A 22,684-nucleotide genomic window follows, 5' to 3' on the forward strand; every position below is an offset into this window, starting at 1 on the left:
CTTTGTTTCCCTCTTATTTAAAATGTAGATATTACATTATGAAATGTTATTTCTACACAAAATATTAAGACTTTTTCTTCAAGAAAGTTACATTATATTTCATTACCATAATTAAATTATTCTATATCTAGATTATACATATTCATACAGTTGAAAAATCATTTCTGTTTATTTATTTTTTTAGTGTTAGTGAACCTCATTTCACATAGTTCCCCTTTACAACATTTTAAAAATATTCACTTCATATTATGATTAATAACTAAATAGATCATTTTTTTGCAGATGGTACTACTATAATAATAGCACACATATTATAAGAGGCAAAAACTATTTAGTAACAGACACTAATATTAAATATGTTAATTTGATTATGTTAATGAAATACTAAATTGGTATTTCAGAAAAAGGATGTATCTTTGGTCTAATATAGTATACAATTTTAACAATAATTTAGCAAAATTTTCATTAGAACAACAGGTTTTAATTTATAAAAACATGATGTTCAATAAAATTTAATAATTATTTTCATATTATGCCATTTGACAGGTTGTTATAAATAAAATCAATAGTTAATGTTTATTGTAGATCATTTTTTTTTTTAATTGAAGATGAAATTATAGATTTAACAACCTCTGATTTATTATTTAGGTAAAAAAAAATGTAATGCCTAAATTAATAATTTGTTTTGCCAGATTTTAAAAAATTGATGACATAGTAAACCATTACCTAAACGCTCTAAGTTTTGTAGCCTAGTTACAAAACTTGGTTTCAACATTTGAAATAGGATAAAAGCAAATATTCTTTGTTCTAGTGCAACAGTGTAAAAAATTTTGAACTGAACCAGCAATCAACAAATCAATAAATTATATATACTGCTGAAAGTTGTAAACACAAGTGTACAAGATTTCTAAGTGTAAAATTATATTCTATAAATAGATAATCAATCTTTCCCTGACTAATTCAACAAAAAAGATGATTAAATAACAAAACAGGTGTAAGAAATTCTGAACCGACCATGTTATAAAGTTTGAGGAAACAAATACTAAAACGGTAGGCCAACAAACTATAAGACTTACTAAAACATTACGCCACTTTCTACACAAAAATTAACTACTGTACAAAATAGAGGATATTTTTATAAAAATAATAAATGGAATGTCTAAATAAAAAAAAATTCTATATTATTCAGAAGTATTACAAACAGTAAATATTTATTTTTAATATTGAAAGGTTAGAGTATCTTCTTTATTTCACCACAGTTTAAAGTTTTATGTAGAGCAAAAGTTGTTACAAACAAGTACTCTATTGTATAGGTTGTTCAAACCTGAATAAGCAATACTTATCTGTAAACAGGAACAGAACAATTATAACTGCTACAGTTGGAATTACTTAGATCAGGTACAATATATTTTACAGATAGTTCACACAAAAAAACATTCCCCAAAAATGCTCCATTAACCAAGCTCTTAGAAATAACGCACAAAACATTCATGTTAATATCATAAGATGATGAGGCAATTGATCAAACCTCGCCAGGAAACTTGAAGGGATTTATTTACAGTCTGTTTCCCATGTTGTAGTCAAATATGGACCTGGTTGGAAAGAGAATCATCCACGTCTGAAAACAACCAATGCCACAATTAAAGAAGCTCCATTCACCAGCTCTCGCATAAACTAAAGTCACAATGTTTTGGCATCATTCAATAGTTCTTTTAAACTCTTTTTAAGTCACAATAACACAAACCGGTAGACTACTTAAGCAGGAATTTTAACAAAAAAAAAAAGGGAAAAAATATATAAAATGGATCAGCAATGGAAATTTGTCTTCACACACTGTTGATTGCTAAGAAAACCAACAGTGACTTGTGCAGACTTCAGATCATTCTATTGAGATAAAAGTAAAAGAAACAAAACCATGAACCTGGATAGCAACACAACTGTTGTGATGTACTAACATCAAGGCACAGAAAAAACAATAGCAAATACTGCTGCAAGTCTTTTAAGACACTTTCAATGAACAATTTTTTAAAGATCAGATTGTGTCTTGTCATTCACATAAGTTTATAAACATTATACTAAGTTTTGTTATTCATATAACTGAATAACTTCATTCCATTCCTTTTTAGGCCACTGCCCATTTTCAATAACATTGTTAGGGCTGGCTTTCCAGTCCCATCCGGGTATAGGTATCATCCATTTTGGGCCGTAATTGGCATGTACGTATGGCTCAGTTGGGCACGGCACTCGTATCCATAACTCTAAAAACTCTGTCCAGCATAAGTGAAAATGTGGAAAAATATACCTTTGGAGAAAAAAATAAAAACAAAACTGTTAGATGATAGAACAAATAAAACAGTTTCTAAAATTTCAGATAATTGAGAGAAAAAGATATTGCAATTAATGTTAAGACTACATATTTTGGAACATGAAATACGTATGCTAATACATTATATTTGTACTAACATCATGATTAAATATGTTTATAACGATAAAATAAATATAAGGAGTGTCGGTTTAATAAACATAGGTGATGATTGTAAGCAAGTGACTAATGTTATGTAAGTGACTAATGTTATGTCAGTGACTAATGTTGTGTCAGTGACTAATGTTATGTAAGTGACTAATGTTATGTCAGTGACTAATGTTGTGTCAGTGACTAATGTTGTGTCAGTGACTCATGTTGTGTCAGTGACTAATGTGTCAGTGACTAATTTGTGTCAGTGACTAGTGTTATGTAAGTGACTAATGTTATGTCAGTGACTAATGTTGTGTCAGTGACTAATGTTATGTAAGTGACTAATGTTATGTCAGTGACTAATGTTGTGTCAGTGACTAATGTTGTGTCAGTGACTAATGTTATGTAAGTGACTAATGTTATGTCAGTGACTAATGTTGTGTCAGTGACTAATGTTGTGTCAGTGACTAATGTGGTGTCCATGACTAATGTTGTGTCAGTGACTAATGCAGGTAAGTAATGAAGGTAAAACTGAATTACTTGTATTTTTTCCCAGTACTAGCTTGTGTTCCTCCATTCCAAATGAAATCAGCATCAAAATAAAAGAAAAATATATCTAGCTTGATGTCACCATACATGAAAGACAGCTCAAAACTGTCTGAAACCTGAGACAAACAAATATTCACAATTTAAATTTGATCTATTTCAGCATACAATTTTTTTATTAAACTTAGTTGTACAATACAGAATAGTGAATGCATTTAAAATATGGAAAAAGGGTATTTTGCTTAGTGGCTAGAAAATATCACAAAGTGATGGTTTTTTCTTTCTAAAATTCGTTATTACAATGTGATGTTTTTTCTCTTACTTTTCCAAATTGATGAGTTAGAGCAAGACCAGCACCCTCCAACAGACTAATGAGTTCTTCCCTATAATCTTTAATGAATATTCCAAGATCAACATCTTTTGAATAGGGTATCAAGTCACACTGTCTGAACCAGCCTGTACAGAATTCATTTTTTTCATTCAAAATTATAGTGTGTTTTAAATTTTCTTACACTTAGCTTTAATATTTACACCAAACAGGAAGAAAGAAATAAAGAAAATAATCTTCTTTAACATAATTAAATATAACAGAACTTTAGATAAGCAGGTAAAGTAATAAATATATTTACTATTACTAAATGAATAAAATGACCAATTTAAATGATAATTTTTCATGAAATAAAATGCTTTGAAAATCACCTAAACAGGTTCCACTACTCAACCAAAATGGGATGCCCATAGAATCCAGAATTTGTTTAGCTATGACTAAGAGTTGTCTGCCTTTCCTCTTGAAGAGCTCCCCATCTTGCTTATTGTTGGGGTACTCAGAAAAGAAGTGGAAGGCTCTGGTGTAGTTACATTCTATAAATTCAGAGGTTTCTATTTCTTTGAGGAAAGTGAAACTATCACTTGGGACATGTATGTTTGTCTCATCTATATACACATTGCTAATGTTAAATCTGAAAAGAAAACAACATATTTTTTTGCATAATTAAAAAAAAAAAAAATTCCAAGATTATTTATAGCTTCATTTATAATTTATACATCATACCTCTTTTTATTTAAAAAAAAAAAAAACAGACACTTTGTGAGTTCAAAAGCTCTGACAGGCTACTAAGATAAAATGTGTATTGGGTTGTTTAAAATTGGTGCCATTTATACATTAGGCAAACCATAACTGCTTGTTTTGATTTTGACAAATACAAGACTTCAGTATATTTAGCACTAAGGTTTTCTTGTATTTCGTTCCTTTAACAATTATCACTTAATTTGTTAGGTATGTAAGTATATTAAGTATATCGATATTCGCAAGTAGCAAAACTGATGTCTACTGTAAATTGAACTGTAAATTTGTATTTACAATTATTCTAAACAATATAAAAGGCTTAAATATTTACAGGCTAAAAGTTCCTTCAGTTGAAGAGAAGGGTGACCCTTCTAGGCTGTAGGGCTGCTCTTCATCTGTAATGGAGGAGTGCCAGTAGAACTCTCCTCTCTTGTAAAACACCACCAGGTGAATCAACATTGGGGTGTGGTCCTTAGCTGGTACCCACAGCAGGTAGTGAGTCGGTACAACACGGTAGGTTCTCCGAAGGACAGAAATGCCTCGAGGGTCTCGATAGTTTTTCTCCCAAAATTCATAATTCTCATGTTTCATAGCTGACATAACTAGATGCTGGTAGAAAAAATAACAAAATTCATAATTCTCATGTTTCATAGCTAACATAACTAGATGCTGGTAGAAAAAAATAACAAAACTCATAATTCTCATGTTTCATAGCTGACATAACTAGATGCTGGTAGAAAAAATAACAAAATTCATAATTCTCATGTTTCATAGCTGACATAACTAGATGCTGGTAGAAAAAAAATAACAAAATTCATAATTCTCATGTTTCATAGCTGACATAACTAGATGCTGGTAGAAAAAAAAAATAAAAAAATTCATAATTCTCATGTTTCATAGCTGACATAACTAGATGCTGGTAGAAAAAAAAAAAAAAAATTCATAATTCTCATGCTTCATAACTGACAACTAGATGCTGGTAAAAAAAAATTTAATTCAAAATTCTTATGTTTCATAACTGACATAACTTGATGCTGATAGAATACAATAATAAAAAAATAATGAGCTACACTTTATATATATTTTAGAACAGCTTTTGCTCTTGCCCTAAGCTAATAGACTTTATGTTATTAAAAATCGAAAATTTAAAGTTTTAATGTAGCAAATGGAAGACAATACCAGTTGATCAAGTCCAGGCTCTAAGACACCAAACGTCACAGATTTATGGTTTTCCATGTTCCAAAGTTCAACTCTTCTCTTGCTTCCTTCCCTTACTGCTCGAATCAAACTTGGCTCCACAACAAAAACTGGTAGCCCTGAGTGTTCACATTTTCTTAAAAAAAGCTTGACTGCTTCCTGGTAATAGAAAATTTCAATGAGACTCATTGATTCCTAATACTAATACATTATTATTTCTAATCCTTTTAAATGAAAAATAACTGAGTATCAAATTACATAGGTCACTTCTGAGCTTTGCACTTCACAGCAAAGTATTTTACAATCAAATTATATGAAAATGTATGCACCCTAAAAATCATAACTTCTAATAATCAGTTGTTTATGCTTACCCATGGAACTCTTTCCTCCACTGGTTTTGTGGATTTTAAATGCTCATACAAATACTGTGAAAAATTGAACATTAGAGTGTTATTTTTTTGCCAAAAAGAAAAAATGTTACAAAAGTAAGACTACTAAGATAAAAAAAAAAGGCAGTTGTGATATGACATGATAATTATAGAGAAAATGTTAACTTTTTACCAATTATATGATATAAACAAGTTATTGAACAGAATTACCTTAATTCCATAAAACTGTAATACAAGAAAAACAAAACTGATGCTTAAAATGAACACAACTGCTTGAGGCTTAGGCATAATGTAACTTTTCTTTTACAGTAAATCTGCAACACAGAGAAATTAATTAGTGAATAATGGATTAGATTGCAGGGCCTATTTCAATTTGCAAAAAGACTAAAACTCCAATGCTAAATCTTTTGCCATCCATGCCTCATGCTATTTGAAGAGGAGACTTAATAATAATTTCCAATAATGCCATCTATCTTTTAAAATGTATGTTTATGAGTTCTGTAACATCTCTGTCTTGTTCAGGATGAGACAGGCATAAAGAACAACCACACCCCTCCTCTACAGCATACAGCTTATAAGAATTTTTTATTTAATTGACACAGCTGTTTGCTGTTGTTTTTTTTTATTATTTAATATAATTAACAAATGCAGCTTAGCAGTTAGTTTAAGATGACTTTTTGGTAGTTTTTTTCTTTTATAATTTTTTTTCAGTTTATATTTCATTGTCATGACTCAATGCAACAACCCCACTACTGCTTTATGTTATACAGTTATAGTACTTATGACTTACAGGCAATATAGTTGAATATAAGTGTGGGGGAGGGGGGGGGGAGATTACATTCTAGGGTAGGGATACAAATGCAAAGGTGATGGTATGTAAGTAATTACTAGATCTAGAAATGTACTGTTACTGTTATTATTAAGTTGTTATAAATTATAAACTAAAGAGTCAGTTTAGAAAGTTTAGGTTGTCACATTGATGGAATCTTACTTCTTAAGGTAGTAATACTAGAATACTAGTCTAAGTTAAGTCTAAGAATTAAGTAAGTTTATTAACTAGATTTGAATGTAGTACTAGTCTTCTACAATCTAGATTCTAAGACTCTAGCTAGTCTAAGTAGTTGATTTAGAATTTTAGATTGATAGGTCTCGATTAGGCCTACTTAAAAATTAATTACTTACAATTAGATTTAGGTTAGTCCAGGTTAGATGATCAGATTAGTAGAACAGAACTTAATGATGTCAATCTACTACCAATTACTAGCTATAGTGTTTATTCCATTAGTAAATCCTATTAGTCATTAGTTTAGTGTACCAAATTGATACTCAATGCTATTTGTTACTTTGTTTTGTTAGTAGGCCTGAAATTTTAATTTAAGTTGGTAGGTGTAGGCCATCAAAGTTTCTTCCAGGCATCTCTCTTTGCCCCCCCCCCCCCCTGAACGAAATGAAATTTATATAATTTATATAGAAAATATATACTTTTAACAGTGTCCGCCCCCCCGAAGAAAGTCTACTGCCCCCCCCCCCCAGAAATTTCAAGTGCCACCCCCCCCCCCCCCCCCGAGAAAAAAAGTCTGGAAGAAACACTGTAGGCCACTGTAATGTACTGTAGGCCTATACTATAATGAGTATGATGAATAATGATTAATGATTAATGACTCAATGAGTAGTAGTGCTAGAGGGTCATCCATAAATGACGTCACTCTTTTTTGACGATTTTCACCTACCCCCTCCCCTCCATCACAAAAAGCCAGACCCCCCCCCCCCCCCCGCTAAAATGACATCACACCTCAGCATACAACCCCCCTCAAAATTGCAGTTGAATTTTCCTTAAAACATCCATATTTTTCCAAAATCTTGTCTGAACTCTCTCAATTCCTATTACAATTTATAAAACAGTTTTCTAAAATGCAAAATGGCAGCTAAAATTCGTTTTCTAACATTGCTTTTTTATAATGCAAAAGTGTGACGTCCCACCATCTGAACCCCCCCCCTCCCCCTCATCACACACCGTCACAAAATTTCAGACCCCCCCCTCCTCCCTACGAGTGTGAGAGTGTGGCATCATTTATGGATAACCCCTACTCAGAGGCGTAGCGATGGGGGGGCAGGGGGGTACATATGTCCCCCGCCGACCTTAGGGGGCGCCAAAATGGGTTGTAAATACAAATTAAAATGTTATTTTAGCTGCATTTTTGCAGTTTGAGGGGAAATCGAACGTTTGAGGAGGGGGTGAAAATCGAAAGTTTGATGGGGGGGTGCAAATTGAAAATTTGCTCCCGAGGGGGTGCCAAATTGAAAGTTTGTCCCCAGGCGCCGGAAGGGTCGCTACGCCCCTGCCCCTACTCTACGAGTATACTAGGTTTTTTAGGTAGGTAGTAGAACTAGAGTAAAGTTCCACGCGCGGTCACACATAGCGGAAAATTCCAAATTCCCGATTTTCATCGGGCGCTATTTTATAACCGTTTCACACAGAAACAAACCGAAAGCACTGTATTACTCCGCTGCCATTCTACTGTAATATGTATGAGTCATTTTGTATTCCTACGCATAGTATTTAAGATATTCATGTTTTAGTGACGTCCCTCCTTGCGATATTTTTTTTCCCTTTTTTTTTTGCCTGCGTACGCAAGAACCTGCTTGCCAACGAGCGTATTGTATACGTTTTGATCCAATTTTAATAATTGAAATAAATATTTTACACACTTAAACGTGTTGTTGATTGTATTATTAATTAATAGATTGCAAAAATAATAATTAAAAACATGTTAATTAAATTAATTAAAGACATTAAAAGTCGACCCAGTGATGACTCAAGGGACGCAACTATAATAATCATAACAAAGGGACGTAACAACCACTAAAAGACATAACGTAACATTTGCTTAGATATGCTTGTATGTAGAGACACAAACTAGATTTAGAAGAAGTAGATGATCGAAATAATTTAAAACAGCAGAAAAAAATAGAAAGTATACAGATTCTAGGCTTAGTTTGAAATATAGAGCATCTAGAACTAGGCTAGTCTAGCTCAAGTCGTTGGTTACGCAGCGATGTGAAACCACCGTAATCGACACCCAAGCTGCGGCCACCCCTATTTACCTATCAGGTTGCTTTATTAGCCTTATCTATCGTATGTACAGTGTCCCGCATATATTGTAGAAGCTATTTATAGTTAACCTAGTTATAAAAAGCTTTGATTGGTTGGTTTTATTCATCTCATCCGGGACCTAGTGTTTTTCATAGGGGGAACTAGAACCGCCTACGACGTCATACCTCGAAACTTTAAAATTTAAAAACTCGACTTCCAGAAGGAGAAAAACAAAAGAATTTGACCTGGATATATTTAGAAATGGACAGGTTTACAGCAGATATCGGTAGTTTCGTATAAAACATCAAAACAAATATTGTACGAAGCGATAAACAGGCGATGATCGCACCGGTGTTTTAACCGCGCGTGGAACTTTACTCTAGTACCAGATCTAGACGTCTACAGTCTTAGAGTTACATTAGTAGAGTAGCCTTCATTCATTTTATTAAATTATTAGGCCTAAATTAATATTAAAATTAAACTTAAGAATAAACTTTTTTTTTAAATTGATTTTTAAAAAATTAAAAAATGTTAGTGTTAGGCACTGTGTTAGCCTGTTAGACTGTTAGGCAGTGTTAGCTGTTAGTTAGGCCTATGCCTAAAATTTTAAATTTTGTAAAATTTAAAATGAAAAATGGCCTTAAGTTTAAGCCTTAAGACTTTACGACTAATATGTCCAATTGTAAAACAATGTCTAGACTAGACTAATTATACACATTAATGATTAAGCTCACCACTTTTTCTTGTATTTTAATCTAACTGTAAGTAACAGCAAGTAGCTCCCCTATCAACAATGTTTAGAAGACAGTGGTCTGCAGGAAGCAGACATCTTTGTTGTTAATCGACGGTGCAAATAATGTACATGAACTGGGCCAAACAATAAACATTTCTGGGGTCTACAGTTAATCATTTATTTCAATATCTGCTTTTATTTATACAAAATCAAATGTCGGTTTGAATTTTTTTTATAATGAAATTCAATTTTTTTTTACTTTCTATAATAAGTTAATAACAGCAAATTGGTGACATACAGACAGTGATTCTCTCTATGTTGCTAAATAGGTCTAAAATCTGGATATAGATCTAGCTCTAGATCTAGATTCTAGATCTAAATGCCATGGCCTATTAGAAAAATACTAGGCTAAGATCTATATATTTTAGATATAGTTAAAAGAAGATCTACTATTTTAAATATAAAGACTATAAATTGATTATGGTAAGTCAAACGACCAAAAAAAGATATAAACAATGATCCGATACTTAAAATGTTTAAAATCAATTACACTAGACAATAAATTGGTAGATTCTAGATCTAGATCTAGTTGCTTTGAAACTTGTCCGAATAAACCCCGTCAAAAGAAACCTCTGTCACCAAAAAATATTGTAAAAAAAGAATAGATCCATATGAAACGTGTACTTTCAGATTTGACTGAAAAGTGTGAAATTGGTGCATGGCATTAATAATTTGCAAGAAAAGATCTGTATTTTGGTAACTAACCCTAACCACAATCCAACCCTTAACCCTAAGAACGAATAAGAAGCTGTTTTATGGCGAGCGTTTAAGTTTAAATATTCAGATGTCTAGACATCAGAAATAGGTCACACGTGGCGGGGCTTAACTTTTTGCCCTTGCATTTTTTGCAATAGTGGCGGGGCTTATCTGGACAAAGTCCATTGTTTTAGCTCTTTAAACACTGTTGATGATTAAGGATTATAATTATTTCCATATTGTTATAGACACATCTGATTCACAGCCCCACCCACCCACCCCCACCCCAACCCTCAAATATCTAGCCTGAAAAAAAAACTATGCAGGAGCAATAATGTCGGAAACCTAAATATAAGATATTAATTATCACTGTAATTTTTTTGTCTGTAATTTAGTGTAATGTTATTGCACTTTTTTTTTGGCTTTTTTTTTCTTTTGGAGATTTTTATTATATAACAAGCTTGTTTTTCTTTAAAAATGTCATTTATAATTTTTTATGTGGTTCCATGTCAACAATAATAATTATAATCAGAGTTTCTTCCAGGCATCTCTTCATTCGCCCCCCCCCCCCCGAAAATTTTTTACCGCCCCCCCCCCCCCCGAACGAAATGAAATTTATAAAATTTATATAGAAAATATATACTTTTAACAGTGTCCGCCCCCCCCCCCCGAAGAAAGTCTACCCCCCCCCCCCCCGAAAATTTCAAGTGCCCCCCGGGAGAAAAAAGTCTGGAAGAAACACTGATTATAATTGGGCCCCTCTCAGCAAACCTGGCGCAGATGTTATTGGGGAGGGGGTATGGCTGTATTGTAGAGTCATTTAAGGGGCGTTGGCTTTTTGTGGTGATGGAATAAATTATAAATAAATTTAAAAAAAAACAGGCTAGCCTATAACCTTGGCAATGTTAGTAACTTAATAGCTTTATTTTTTTAGACCTCTTGTACAAGGAATTGGGATTCGCTGATTTACGTAGACGACGTTAACTCCGTGACGATTCATTGTATATAATTTTGACTTCCGTTTTCAACGTGTACTAGCAACGAAAAACGAAACATTTTTAAAATAAAGGACGAGTAATAAATTCTATTCACTAGGCTATTAATATTAAAGTATTACTAGATCTAGAAATCTAAGTAGGTTCTAGATTGAGTAGGCCTTTTATAAATTTAAAAAATGTAATTTTAAATCTAGATCTAGATCCAGATTTCTTTGTTGATCGATGTCCCTTCACCGCTTTTCTCACCTCACCTGTTTCACTCTTTCTTTTCTAGACTAGAGTCTAGACTCGGCCTACAGAAATGGACTAGATTCTTCTAATATTCATGGGGGGGGGGGGGGGGGGGGGGTCTGCCTTTTTGTGACCATGGGCCGAGAGATGTGAAAATAGTAAAAAAAAAAGTGTGACATTGTTTATGGATGACACCCCCACCCCCCAATAATTAATCTTCTTAGGCTTAGGCCGCTTAGGTTACGGTTAGGGGCCTAATGCTTTTTTAATTTTAAATTAATTTAGGCCTACTTAAAAGTAACTGTTAATTCAATCATAAAATAAATAAGGACTACTAGTAGGTCTAAGTTCTAGTTAAATAAGGCCTAGATCTAGTAAATTTATTGTTACTACAAGGACTACATCTATTAAAAATTTCTAGATCTAGACCTTTAATTTAAAAAAGTAACTTAATTAATAATTAGGTCTAACTAATCATTAATAACAACTAGGCCTACAGTTCTATAATTAATTTAGTATGACATTGAATTTATTTTTTAACTTATCTCAAGTGTCTTTTCTTATATTAATAATATAGAGACTTTAACTTTTTTATCCTTCAATTCTTATTCACTTACAGATCAGCACTAGAGTAAAAAAAACAACTAGATCTAGATCTAGAGATCTAGTAAACAATGGATGTTGCATGTTTTTAAAAATGATAAAATTATAGGCTAGGCCCATTTAGATTTAATATTCAGATACTGATAGGCCTAAAAAAAACTTTTTTTAAAGTCAATCATTTGTAATTATAATTTCTAATATTTTAATATAAATGACATTTGAAATAATTATTATAAAATACTAGAAAATTCTAAAAATTTTCATGCTAGTTACATTGTAAATTCACACTGTCTTCCTATGAAAATAATGTTCAAATTTCACAATACTATTTTACACTCCATAGTATACGTCCTTCTAAAATTATATCACCTAGTTACACGTCACATTCCTACATCTATATTAACCATAGTAGTTGTAGTGTAATTAGATAACATGACACATTTTTCATTATTTTTTTTTGTTAAAAATATCTAAATCTAGCCATTTAATATCTACACATAATTTATGTGATAGATCGTTGATGTTGACAGTAACACATAGGATTTTACTGTGTATAATAATAACACCAGGTTTAAAATGGACTTGTTTTATTGCAGATCATTACCATTGACAAGAAAATGCTGTAAAGTTTACAATAACCACCTTAGTAACCAACATACTCAGCTATGGATGGGAAGGCTTATGTGGAATTTATGAAAATTGTCATAATATGTATACTCTGGTACTTGTGTAGTACGAGTGACAACATTCTGGGCAAGGTGGTCCTGTCAGATCTACCCTATCCCATGACAGTGACGATGACTCATTTAGTCACAGCCTCCATCTTCCTGGGACCAATCAAAACTGTAATGAAGGTGCCAAGTGGGAGACCTATACCTAAAAGATATTACTACGTGATGATTCTTCCACTTGCCTTTGGCAAATTCATATCATCTGTTTCTTCTTATGTCAGCATATGGAAAGTTTCTGTATCATATGCTCATACAGGTAACTTTACATTGAAATTGCCTTTAAAATCATTTATATTATTATTACACTTAGGATTTTTATTATCATGAGAAAGGCTGTATCATAACAAACATTGTGTCTTTTAAAACATGTATACTCTGTAAATTGTAAAAACAAACATTTTGTTTAGAGGAGCAAAGTTTTAATTGATGTAATATTTAATTCCAGTGAAAGCCACACTACCACTGTTTACAGTTTGTTTATCAAGAATTATTTTAGGAGAGAAACAATCTTGGCCTGTAAGTAGATGATAGTTGATTGCAAGTTTAATTTTCTCTACTTGTAGGCAGCTTAATGCAACAAAGTTAATCATATGATGTCTCTCTTCCTGTGTCTCATCTCTACACAGCTTTAAACAGTTGAACATCATAGCTAATCAATTACCATAAATGTCTTCCTCTTGTGTCAACTTTCAGGTGTACATAGCTCTCTTCCCCATCATCACTGGTGTGTGTATAGCAACAGCAACAGAACTTTCATTTGACAAGATTGGTCTGTTCAGCTCTATTTTGTCTACATTCTGTTTTTCTTTGCAAACTATTTTTACTAAAAAGGTATGTCATTATTTTTATCATTATTTATTATAATTATTATTTGGTTTATATTCACATGTATTATCAGAACTGGATATAACATATATCTTATTTTTAAACATTGTATATAATAATTATTATTGCATTAAATATTTTTGAACCATTGTTCTATTAATTATAATTAATATGACTGAAATGCTTTAAAAATTGTAACCTAATTTAAACATAGGCATAACTGAATGTAATATAAACAAAAATTTATTCATTGAGCTAGTGCCTTAAAGATACAGAGTATCACCATCTAGAGCTGTTGACGCTCATCACAAGAATATCAACAGCACTGTTTATTCCTGTGTGGTTTCTGTACGATTTCACCCGTATTTATGCTGACACAACATTTGTAAGTTGCTTGCTTCATATAACTTTTGATGTATTTTTACTGCTTTGAATATTCTTTGGTTATTGTAGTTAAGTGGATACATTATATATTTCATTATTCCTTTAAGTTTATATGAAGTGTCTAAAGTTTGTTTATGCCTCGTTTAAAGTCTTTTGAAACATACACATCTGTAATTATTACTTTTGATTTGATACATTACCTTTCACATCTAGAAAATTTGTAAAAAAAAAAAAAAAAAAAAAAAAAAAATTCTATAAAGTAGTTTTGTTTTCTGGTTGTTTCAGCTTGAAGGTGGCAAAGTCGGCCAGACATTGTTGATGTTAGCCTGCGCTGGTTTTTTCAACATGCTGCACAATGTCCTTGCCTTCTCTGTGTTAGCCCTGGTCTCACCTCTAAGTTACGCTGTGGCTAATGCCACCAAAAGGATCGCAATCATCGGAGGTTCCCTCATCATTCTTCAGAACCCTGTTGGGCCTCTTAACGTTGTTGGGATGATGGTGGCCATATGTGGAGTTTTGTGTTACAACAAGGTAACCCTCCCCTTACTCCATATTTGTACAATTTTCTTGTTATGCAGATTGATCAGTCCAGTTACATTTATTGTGTGATTGATTAATTATTGCTTTTTTTTTTTTTTTACAAAACTCTCCAACCCCTCTGACATACTTAAAACAATTGTAACTTTAATTGTTCATGTTTTTTCAACACATTTTTAAAATATCTGAAGGCTATTACAGTCTTTTAATGATTAAAATTAGTTGGCAATTAGTGTACATTTGAGGATTAGATATCTTAGTTTCAGTATGCTTTTCATGCCACGACAATTACAATGGCATCCATCTGTTTGCTGAGATTATTATTGTATATGACATTTCCTTGTATTTTACTGTACATGTCACACACAAAAAGTATCCTATTATCTATACAAACAAAAATATTAAAAACAAATATGAAGAAATGAAAATTAGAGCTGTCTGTTATGTATTGTTGTTAGTGAGGCCAGCTTTTATTAACTACAGACCTGCCCCTCATTTCCCCTGCCCCCCCCCCCCCCCTCGTCTAAACATGACAGAATGTTGATGAATGATGATAGCATCTCTCTGATCTATCCAGGCCAAGTATGACCAGCACCAGGCAGCCCACAGAAGTGAAGTCTTACCTTACACTCGCAGTACCTCAGAACTGAAGAGTTTGTCCCCTGGTGCCTCACACTTTACCCACTCCAAGAGCGATGGCAACTTCCTCAATGGGCATGCAGGAGGAGCATCTAATGGTCATCTCTTGCTGCAGGAATGGGAGGCAACTGATGGGTTCACTTTGATACCTTTGTCAGACTACAAAGGGACAGAATCTGTAAACATTTCGCCCAGTTTGGTAAGAAGCAGTGTGAAATCCGTCAGTAATGATAACTCTAGTTTACATTCCAGATCTGTGTTTCATGTATGATCTGCCCTTGTTTATCATAATGCTTTTGTTGTTAACAATTTATGTGGGAAGAGTTCTTCCTATAATTCCAAAAAAAATTATTTATGTAAATATTTATGTATAGAAGCATTGTAAGTAATATTACTGAACTAGTCGTAAATTGAATTTTAATGGTAGGGTAAATGTAAAAATAATTAATTTTGTTACAAATTTATTTACATTATCATTAATATTTATTCAAGGATAATTTTGGGATTTGATGGTATCAGAAGGGTGCTATGTAACATTTGTAATTAGGATATCTCCATCAGGTTCTATTCATGTGAAACCTTGTGTGGTAGTCTGTGTAGGCTAATGCTGGGGATTGTCAATATTTATTGATCACATTTTATTTATCATCAACACATTTTTTTCATCACTGTTAAGGCGGCTCTCGGTTAATAATTCTTTTTAAAAAAAGTGTGTTTATGCTGTTAAGTATCAGAATTTTGCAAAACCACAGTAAAAATTGCTGGGTGATAATTATGTATCAAGTCACTTTTAGTAGTTCTCATTATAGACTGTTATTTACTTGCTGTCTCTATAAACCCAGATATTTTTTAAAAAAAATAAAAAACCAACAAAATGTCAGTCTGTGATATTATCATAGGATTGAAAAAGGACATTAAACCTCAGATGTTTGTCTAGTTGTCCTATCTCCAATTATTTGTAGTTGGAAGAGGTAATCATTAGTATCACATGAACAGTGACTAACATTTGAGAAGTATTTAAACAAACACAGTAGTTCTACAAGCCATTTTTTTAATTTAGCAAATGTATGGTGAAAAATGCCATGATATAATCATTAATAAAATTGTAAATGATATAAAAAATATACAGGCCACAAGTAAATAAAAAGATCAAGAGAAAAGATTTTTTTAAAATGAAATAACAATAAATAACTAATCCAAGACTTAAAATTAATATAGGTAATAACATAATTTAGTTTAAAAAATTTGGGATTCATTGTTGGAATATCCTCTGAACTTTTTAACCTTTGAGTTTCATGTTGATTTTTTTTGTGTATGAGTTTGGCCTGACTCAGAAGTTGTACATCATTCTGGACAGAGGACGCTGTCTTATAATCTTTTCATGTTTTCTCTCTACTCTGTGATATTAAACTGTGTTTTATTTTCACCTCTACCATTAGTACTATAGTTATGTATTTTCTAACCCCATTATGAAATGCTCTATCTTCATGTCATGTTTACTGTGTCTAATTGCTACAGTGAAACCCAATCGTGGACATATCAACTGTTCATTGATTCATATTACAGGTTTGTTCTGTTTACCACTGTTTGTTCTCTTGCTTGGTTTGCCTTAGTTTTTAATTTATTTTTTAAATATAGTTTACAATGAGAATTTAGTTTTTGAATTTTTAATCGATTTAAGGCTTTATTGATGGATATATTGTAAATACTATGTTCAACTTTCTGTTAATAAATTGTTTATGTATATTTCATTTTTTAAATTTTATTTTAAAATAAAGTTGAGCTTTTTTGTCATACAAAATTGGATATATTGTACAGTTGTATTAAGGAAACAAATAAAAGTTGTAACTGTTTTAATTTTTTTTTCTACATATTTTTTTGGGATGATTTGCTGCTTTTATTTCTCTGTTATATTTTAGCTTCAATAATTTTATTGCCCTAGATTTAACATGTGATCTCTCAAAATGATGGTGCTTTAATCATTAGGTAGAGTTTATTTGAACTGAAGGAACATCCTGTTGATTTGATTAGGCAAGATATTTAAGAGGTTAGGTTGATTAAACTGGAAGAATATGCACAAAAATCATTGAACAGCTTAGTAAAGTCTAGAGTTATACTGTTACTTATTTAAAATATTGAAATATGTGAGTTTAGTTCCCACTTCCCTCATCAGATGTAACTATGTCTTCAGATCACATAGGTTGATCTAGATTTGAAAATTTCTAGATTTTATAAAACTACAGTTAACAGGTTTTTGGCTTTTACCTGGCAGAAAACTTTTCTTATATACTATGTTGGGCTAAATTGAATTGTTGTTAAAATGTTTAATTGAATTTATATGCAGATAAAAAGTGTTGTGCGTTGTTTCAATAGTTGGTTACTCACCACTATTCCTGCCATCATGTCTTAGGAAATCCTTGCTATGGTCAGTAGTGAGAAGTAATTGAGAGAATCAGATATGTGGGTCAACTGAGACTGATAATCTGTAAAGTGAATCCGTGTATGCAATCAGCTAGTCAGTCAACTGAGACAATCAATAAAGGGGGTCAACTGAGAGAATCAGAGAAATAGGTCAACTGAGATTGACAATCAGTAAAGTGGGTCAACTAATGCCATCTATAAGTGGGTCAACTGAGATAAACAATCAATAAAAAAGGCCAACTTAGAAATCAGTAGTGTGTCAATTAATATACTCTACAAGTGAGTCAACAGATTCAGTAAAGTGGGTCAACTGAGACAATCAAGAATGTGGGTCAACTGCGAATCAGTAAAGTGGGTCAACTGAGACAAATCAATAAAGTGGGTCAAGCTTGTCAACTGAGCTAACAAAATGGGTCAGGCATACTCTTATTGCTTGTCTTAAAACTAGAGAAGCTTAAAGAAATGAAGGATCTAGTTAGGCAAAACTGCTGTAACAGAAATTATTTATTTGCTAAAATATAATGTACCTTGTTAAAAACTATTTTTTTACATCTCCCGCATACATCAAACATAATGTTGCATCAACATTAAAGAATACTTTTAAAAAAACAACCTAAAGGTTAAAGACAGAAGTAAGTCAAGAAAATAATGTGTGAAATACAGAAATGTAATGTGAGTTATTTTGTTATTTCAATCACCATGTTTTAATGTATATAATTCACTTTGTTATATAGATAATTGTTCATGCTTGATCAATCTAAGTATACAAATTAGAACTGTAAATACTGTATAGGCTGGACCAATGGCTATGTTGTCCTACACTGTACTTTGCATAGTTTTCAAATTAGCGACCAAATTAAGTAATCATGTACTCTTGAGTTTTTAAAACATTTTAAATGTTTTTTTATATAGCCTAGTTTATGCTGAACTGTTGTTTTTTTTTTAAATTGGCTACAATGTATCAAAAAAGTATGTTTTTTTCTCTTTAAAATATATCAATGTATAATTTTTAATTTATTTAAATAGATTTTTTTTTTAATTTAATCTAAACTATTTCTCCTTTTTATTTTCAAAAATAGTATTAATCTTAGTGATTAGACGCTAAAACTTCTTTATTACATTTTCAGTAAGTTTTTGTTTTGCTTGTTTTTATAATAAGGATAAAGTACTGAGATAAAACAAGGGGATCTTTCCATATAATGTTATATGTATTAAACTTAAGGTTACTGGGCTATGTGTTTATCTCTGGTTCACACAGTTATTACACCTGTTCACACTTGTGACTTGTATACTATACATGTCTAGGGAAAAAAACTTGCAACAAGTATAGATGTTTTGTGAGAAAAATGTTTTCATTCAACATAAACTTTTTGCAGTTTTTTTCCTAGTCTTGTATAGTATACATGTCACAAGTGTAACTGCAATATTAGAGTTCACACAAGTGTGGTGAATAAATTGTCATGCTTCAGCCAGGGTACCCTTATTCATAGTTCCACATATTTTTCTAATAAATATTTTGAATTTGTTTAATCTCATCAACCTTTTTGTTTTTAATTCACAAAATTAAATAAACTACTTCCAGCCATAATGTTTGGGGCTAACACTATTGATCTGTTTACCAAGGGTTAAACTGAGGCGTTGAAATATTTTATGATGTTGTTTATGTCTAGATGAGGGAATCTTCTATTAATTTAGAATCTACTCTGTTAAGTATTTCTGTATATTAAGTACATGTCCATGGCCTCCATAAATGACAAGTTATTTGTCAGATTTGTTAGCAGTGCTTCCATTTGTTGGCTTATTTGATTCTCATTTTGTGGAGTATTTTAACATCAGTCTCACTGGGTTATGTTTAACACTCACGCTTGTCATCACTTTAACTCTTAAACAGTTATGTTTTGAGTTACTTAAATTGTATGTATAATTCACTCAAGGATTATTTCAAGGATGAGAACATGTTTTGAGACGTGTTGTGTTTGTGTCTAGACCTTGTTGTTATGCATCAACTGTAATCAACTTCACACTGTAACACTTTGGATGTCTGTTACACACATGTATTTATAATCTGAACTAGATCAAAAGGTTAGCTTCATCTGTATCATGTCATGGTTTCATATCTGGCTGTTTATTGTACATACCTGATAGGTTGAGATCTCACAAGTGAGTCAGTAACCCCCCCCCCCCCCCAGTACATACTGGTACCTGACCCACTTATTTATAGGTCAGTAACCCTGGTACATACAGGAACCTGACCCACTTATTTGTAGGTCAGTAACTTGTATATACAGGTACCTGACCTACTTACCTTTAGGTCGTGGAACCTAGCACATGCAGGTACTTGAAACCTGTACCTCACCTCCATGATCTCATAGAGTTCCAAGACTCCCGTTAGGTCCATCAATGACTCCAATTACATCCATGACTCCCATTACGTCCACGACTCCCATTATGTCCATGACTCCCATTACGTCCATCCATGACTCCCATTACGTCCATGACTCCCATTACGTCCATCCTTGACTCCCATTACGTCCATGACTCCCATTACGTCCATGACTCCCATTACGTCCACCCATGACTCCCATTACGTCCATCCTTGACTCCCATTACGTCCATGACTCCCATTACGTCCACCCATGACTCCCATTATGGCCATCCATGACTCCCATTACGTCCATGACTCCCATTACGTCCACGACTCCCATTACGTCCATCCATGACTCCCATTACGTCCATCCATGACTCCCATTACGTCCACGACTCCCATTACGTCCATGACTCCCATTACGTCCATCCATGACTCCCATTACGCCCATGACTCCCATTACGTCCATTCATGACTCCCATTACGTCCATGACTCCCATTACGTCCATCCATGACTCCGATTTCGTCCATGACTCCCATTACGTCCATGACTCCTACTACGTCCATGACTCCCACAACGTCCATGACTCCCATTGCGTCCATGACTCCCATTACGTCCATGACTCCTACTACGCCCATGACTCCCACAACGTCCATGACTCCCATTGCGTCCATGACTCCCATTACGTCCATGACTCCTACTACGTCCGTGACTCCCACAACGTCCATGACTCCCATTACGTTCATGACTCCCACAACGTCCATGACTCCCATTGCGTCCATGACTCCCATTACGTCCATGACCTACTACGACCATGACTCCCACAACGTCCATGACTCCCATTACGTTCATGACTAACTACGACTATTACGCACCCACCCCCATGTATACAGGCTCCTTACTTAGACACCTTGACCAACACTCTATAGTAAGTTTGAAAACATGATTGTAACAAATGGTATGCAGGCTCCTTAGACACCTTTGAAAACATGATTGTAACAAATGAGTAATTTCCTATTTTATTCACCCATCACAAAGACAACATCTCACACTGTGGGTCGTTCAAATTGTTCTGTACATGGTTTGGTCAAATAAAGGCAGAATTCTCAGCACTAAGCGGCGTTATGTTGTATCTCAATGTCGTTTTATCAGTCTGGTATAACTAAATTCTGTGCTTGTCTGGTATGTTTAAAAGTCTGTAACACAACATGTGATACATAATCAAAAAGATCTGAGACTCACTGAAAAATGGATGACCATAGCTAATTTTTGCTGTACGGAAATGTTATTGGCAATTGCATAACCGTAACACTTACTGGTCTGTACTTGGTAGGTGCAAAACCTGATGGTCAAACTATTTTGAAACTAAGAAACAAAAGCACTCGACGACATGATAACCAATGCATCACATTGTAAAAATGTTTTATAACACAGCCCTACGTACTGAAATACAGCTGTAGGCCTCAAGACTATTTTCATTAACCTAGTTTGTGTATTCTGTAAAACTTTTCGCACCTCCCCTTGCACTAATTCCTCTCCCCGGGGAGGCGCGCCTCCCAGTTTGGAAACGGCTGTGCTAGGCTATGTCAAATCTAGCCATGCTTTTTAAAAAGGTGTCGAAAATTTTCTTTCTTTTATCGTATTTTCCGACTTGCCTGCTCTGTAAATGTGAATTCTCCTCAAAATTCCAAGTTCCCGGATTATTCAAACAATTTGATAGTATCCTATTGATATTATTCTTTTATTATTCTTATTACTTTCCCGGGCCTGTTGGGCACAACCAATCCATCCCAAATGACCACAGCCGTTTAGGCCGCCGACCACTGATGATTAAATCACCTAATAACTCTTGGGACTGCTTCATTTTATTACCAGCTAATGAAGACAATCTTACTTTAATGACGAGTCAAATTTCGTGTGACAAGGGGTGACAACCCAGTCTGACAAGGGTGACAACCCAGCAGCCAGCGTGACAGTCGTCCGCCATTTTCACCCATTACCTCGCGGTGAATGTTTCTGTGGGTCGCCATTGGCTGCCCTGGTACAGCTAATCTTCACAGTGGCCTACACTGGGGCCAATCAGCCAATCAAATGGGAAATGCGTGTAGCAGACGATTCGGTGTCCGGCTGACACTGACAGCTGTCTCCTTTATGATCGTCACTTCCGGGACTGGAATACTCACACGACATTTTACTCGCGCGCGACATTTCGCTCACTCTCGAGGACAGAACTAAATTAAAGCTAGAGGCAGGCGGGCGAGCGGTGAGGCGTTTGAATCCAAAGTTGTGTGTCAATTTCCGGTCATATTCCTGGCTTTTATTAGTCTGGAGAAAGTCTTCGAGTTCACTCAGCTTTAATGGGTACCTGGCATGTTGGCAGAACATTTTTGGAAATGTGTGCCAAATATAGAGCATTTACGATAAAAATCCTCAAACTTGAGTTAATAACTACATTTTACTCCAATAAAATAGAAACACAAAATTTCATTTTACAGCCAACAAAAATATTCACTAGGAGGATAGATAATGTACTTTGTCAGTATAATTTTAAAATTATTTTTTCACCCTCACGACGCCGAGTCGTAAATGTTCAGGGAAAAAGAAACCCAATTATAACTAATACGTATTATAGACCTATTACAAACCTATTCCAAAGTTCCAGTGTTTTTTATTTATTGACAGTCTAATATAGATTACTGTGATATACAGATAT

At 33.5% G+C, this 22,684-nt stretch overlaps 2 protein-coding genes across 2 annotated transcripts; one reads left to right on the forward strand and one right to left on the reverse strand.

Annotated features, from left to right (window-relative positions):
• Positions 1–830: 830 nt before the first annotated feature.
• Positions 831–9,594, reverse strand: LOC131936414 (ribitol-5-phosphate transferase FKTN-like). Its single transcript, XM_059293388.1, has 9 exons — positions 9,482–9,594; positions 5,864–5,967; positions 5,636–5,689; positions 5,247–5,423; positions 4,399–4,676; positions 3,701–3,960; positions 3,324–3,457; positions 2,996–3,120; positions 831–2,302 (listed from the first exon to the last, which is right to left on the reverse strand). Exons 2-9 carry the CDS (start codon positions 5,939–5,941, stop codon positions 2,086–2,088), a joined length of 1,323 nt encoding a protein of 440 aa, XP_059149371.1. The 5' UTR covers positions 5,942–5,967; positions 9,482–9,594; the 3' UTR covers positions 831–2,085.
• A 1,671-nt stretch (positions 9,595–11,265) lies between these two features.
• On the forward strand, positions 11,266–16,090 carry LOC131936415 (solute carrier family 35 member E1 homolog). Its single transcript, XM_059293389.1, has 7 exons — positions 11,266–11,310; positions 12,665–13,055; positions 13,245–13,315; positions 13,493–13,630; positions 13,884–14,009; positions 14,294–14,539; positions 15,123–16,090. The coding sequence occupies exons 2-7, from the start codon at positions 12,734–12,736 to the stop codon at positions 15,453–15,455; spliced, it is 1,236 nt and encodes a 411-aa protein (XP_059149372.1). The 5' UTR covers positions 11,266–11,310; positions 12,665–12,733; the 3' UTR covers positions 15,456–16,090.
• The last annotated feature ends 6,594 nt before the right edge of the window (positions 16,091–22,684 follow it).

Source organism: Physella acuta, unplaced genomic scaffold (genome assembly GCF_028476545.2).
Source record: "Physella acuta isolate Inbredline_101_S28 unplaced genomic scaffold, ASM2847654v3 ptg000178l, whole genome shotgun sequence".
Lineage (NCBI taxonomy): Eukaryota > Metazoa > Mollusca > Gastropoda > Physidae > Physella > Physella acuta.